Source organism: Aureococcus anophagefferens (genome assembly GCF_000186865.1).
Source record: "Aureococcus anophagefferens unplaced genomic scaffold AURANscaffold_30, whole genome shotgun sequence".
NCBI classification, from domain to species: Eukaryota; class Pelagophyceae; order Pelagomonadales; family Pelagomonadaceae; genus Aureococcus; species Aureococcus anophagefferens.
The window spans coordinates 136,772-139,438 of NW_008705589.1; the positions used below are offsets into that span (position 1 = coordinate 136,772).

A 2,667-nucleotide genomic window follows, 5' to 3' on the forward strand; every position below is an offset into this window, starting at 1 on the left:
TCATTATTGATACGCTTCTTAGTCTTTCAAAGCCACAGAATAGTGATGCGCCCAGGGTGTCCCTAGGCCAGGAGATATCGATTCGGTCTGAGGAGCCTGTCGGAAACAATGCGCGTAGCCCTTCTGGGTAGAGGCAGCGCGCTCATATCAACGTGGACTGAAATCTTCAATTACTATGGAACTATGCTGCCAGGGTCGCCCCTACAATGGGGCATTCATGCGAGTCTACGCGGGCTACTATGCAGACGATGCTAGTCTCGCCTTACGCCCGCTATGCTATGCTAATGCTGGCCCTCGCATACTTGGGTTTCAACAGGGGGTACTTAAAAATCTGCGCACTGCACGGGCATATTAGAGCTCGCCACCTTCCCCAATATCAGGCTTTACCTTGTCACTCCTCCTGGCGACCACACGTTTCTGCTTCTCCTTCTTCTGATGGCGCTCTGCACGGATGTTGGTGCCCATCTGCTGGTCATATTTGTCTTCCTCCTCGTGAATGTACGCCTCAATCTCATCCTCGGACATACCGCGCTCTTCCATGTCCTCGAGGAGTATTTCTTCCATCTCTGAAGGTGTGTGCATCGCCATGGGATTACCCATGTCGGCCATATTCTGTTGCATCTGCTCAGCCTGGACTACTCGGTGGTCGATTTCGACGAACTCGTAGTCTTGTCGCACCTTGTCACCAATGACTGCGTCTATTGGTATTCGAGTTTCGTAGTTGCACCGATCCGTGAGATGGTGACAAAGCAGCTCCCGTGTCTGCTCTGGATCCGCGACGTCGCCGTGCCAGAGAGCGAGCGCAAATTGGTCCACGTCCTCAAGCTCATCCTCGAAAATAAGATCGCAGGATTTTTTTACCGTCGCAGTTTCTCGGTCCCACTTTCGCACTTGATTCCGTCGCTCGACGAAGAGAAAACGGGCATTATTCAACTCCATGGCGGCGATTTCCGACTCGCTTGGCTCGTTCCAATAGCGGCTTCCCTTGACGCTTGAAAGCTTCTCTGTCAGATCGACAGTCCACATCCACTCGCCGGCCTTTCGCTTGCGGTCACATACATCACTTATTGTCTGGATAATGTCATCTTCCGAGAATGCAGACCTACCAGCAGGCCATCGAAGATTGTTACACATGCGAAGAAACACACTTTTTAACTTTTTTGCCTGGGTGCTTCATTTCAGAAACGATCGGTTTGTCCTACAGGAAGCACACGAGGTCCTGCAGGTATGCACATGCTCACTGATGCCGCACCTTGAGCTTTTCCATGGTGTCAAAGTATACCGAGAAAGCCACAAGCTCGCAAACGTCGCACATGATTGGGTAGAGATCATCTTTGACATGGATCGGTTCCCGCATACGCTGCCTTTGTGGATTGAACAGCAAGTCTGGCGACTGCGCCGCGGCTCCAACAAGCAGGGACGTCAGCACAAAATCATTGTACATCTTGACCAGTGTTTTAGGGAAATTACTATGTTGGAACCAATAAGGGTGTATATATACTATGATGGAAACAAGTGTGGTATGAAATGCTATGATGGAACCAATCTTGAGGGGAAATGGCAGTGTTCCTGACTTAGACTGAAAATGGAAAAGTGAGATGGAGCTGCTAGGCAGCCCTGATTCCCAACAGGAGAGGGTTACTCTATACTGTCTTAAAGTGGAATAGAAAGAGAGAAAAGGGAGGAAATTGGGAAAAGGAGAAAGGACCCTCATACTAAAGTGGGGACCTTGGGACTGAACTCAGTCTCATGAAGATATGAGACTGCAAGGTAGGGAGAAAAAGGGAAAATAAGGTACATGACCCGCTCTCTTCACCTACACAATGTGCTAAGTGCAGCCATTGCTCTTCTCAAATTCTACAGAGGAGATGAGACTGACTTAACCTCTACTAATCTTCAGTTTGAAACCATGATGAGTCTCGCCAGGCATCCAAGTGCAGGTAATGGCCTCCTTTATCACGTTTGGCACCAGATAATCAACTTAAATGGTGTCGACACATCCACATAATGTAGAGAGATGGAGATTCAACTTGACATGCTTACCTACGACATTTCAAATGGACACTGTCTTCTCCGGTTTATTCTATCCATCCGCACTATACTCGACTGTCTTAAGAATCGTATTGCAACCTACAACCTTGCAGCTCGAAAAGCTGTCTTGTATGATAGGTTACTTAGGCTACACTACTTTGCCCATGTAGCATCCCAGGACCCCCAAAGTTTTCAGTCAGGGGAGGAATCGAACTAGGTTCCCCGTTTGAAATCTCATCCGCACTCTATAACACTTTATCAAGCTTCGTAACAGCTGGACTCAAGTGGTTAAATAATCATTTTCCACAGAACCTCCTAATTCTCGATTCAGGTTCTACCGGATGGTTCAAGAAGACCACCAGTGGACTTATTCCCTCCACGATTGAAAAGATCGATATCCCTATCACTATGGGGTCTATTGTCGCAAAGGGCACCATGACTGGACTTGGCCCTGCATGCATTAAGGATGAATCAAATACCTCCACAGGTATTCTTCACTTAATCAGATGGATAGTCGTACCATCGTTTTTCAACCACATCGAACTTGCCTCCCAGGACACTTTTGAGCGAAATGGCTGGACTGTTAGTTCATCCAAAGACTCTAAATTCATGTACAGAGCAAATTCTGCCACAGCG

The 2,667-nt window shown here is 47.9% G+C and overlaps 2 protein-coding genes across 2 annotated transcripts; one reads left to right on the forward strand and one right to left on the reverse strand.

Annotated features, from left to right (window-relative positions):
* Positions 1-351: 351 nt before the first annotated feature.
* On the reverse strand, positions 352-1,842 carry AURANDRAFT_72461 (expressed protein; the record flags this gene model as incomplete). The annotated part of the gene is made up of 5 exons (XM_009042391.1): positions 352-1,102; positions 1,149-1,198; positions 1,253-1,469; positions 1,575-1,728; positions 1,821-1,842. The coding sequence occupies 5 exons, from the start codon at positions 1,840-1,842 to the stop codon at positions 352-354; spliced, it is 1,194 nt and encodes a 397-aa protein (XP_009040639.1).
* Positions 1,843-2,017: 175 nt separating this feature from the next.
* Positions 2,018-2,417, forward strand: AURANDRAFT_67006 (hypothetical protein; the record flags this gene model as incomplete). Its single annotated transcript, XM_009042336.1, has 3 exons — positions 2,018-2,169; positions 2,202-2,318; positions 2,363-2,417. The coding sequence occupies 3 exons, from the start codon at positions 2,018-2,020 to the stop codon at positions 2,415-2,417; spliced, it is 324 nt and encodes a 107-aa protein (XP_009040584.1).
* Between the last annotated feature and the right edge of the window lie 250 nt (positions 2,418-2,667).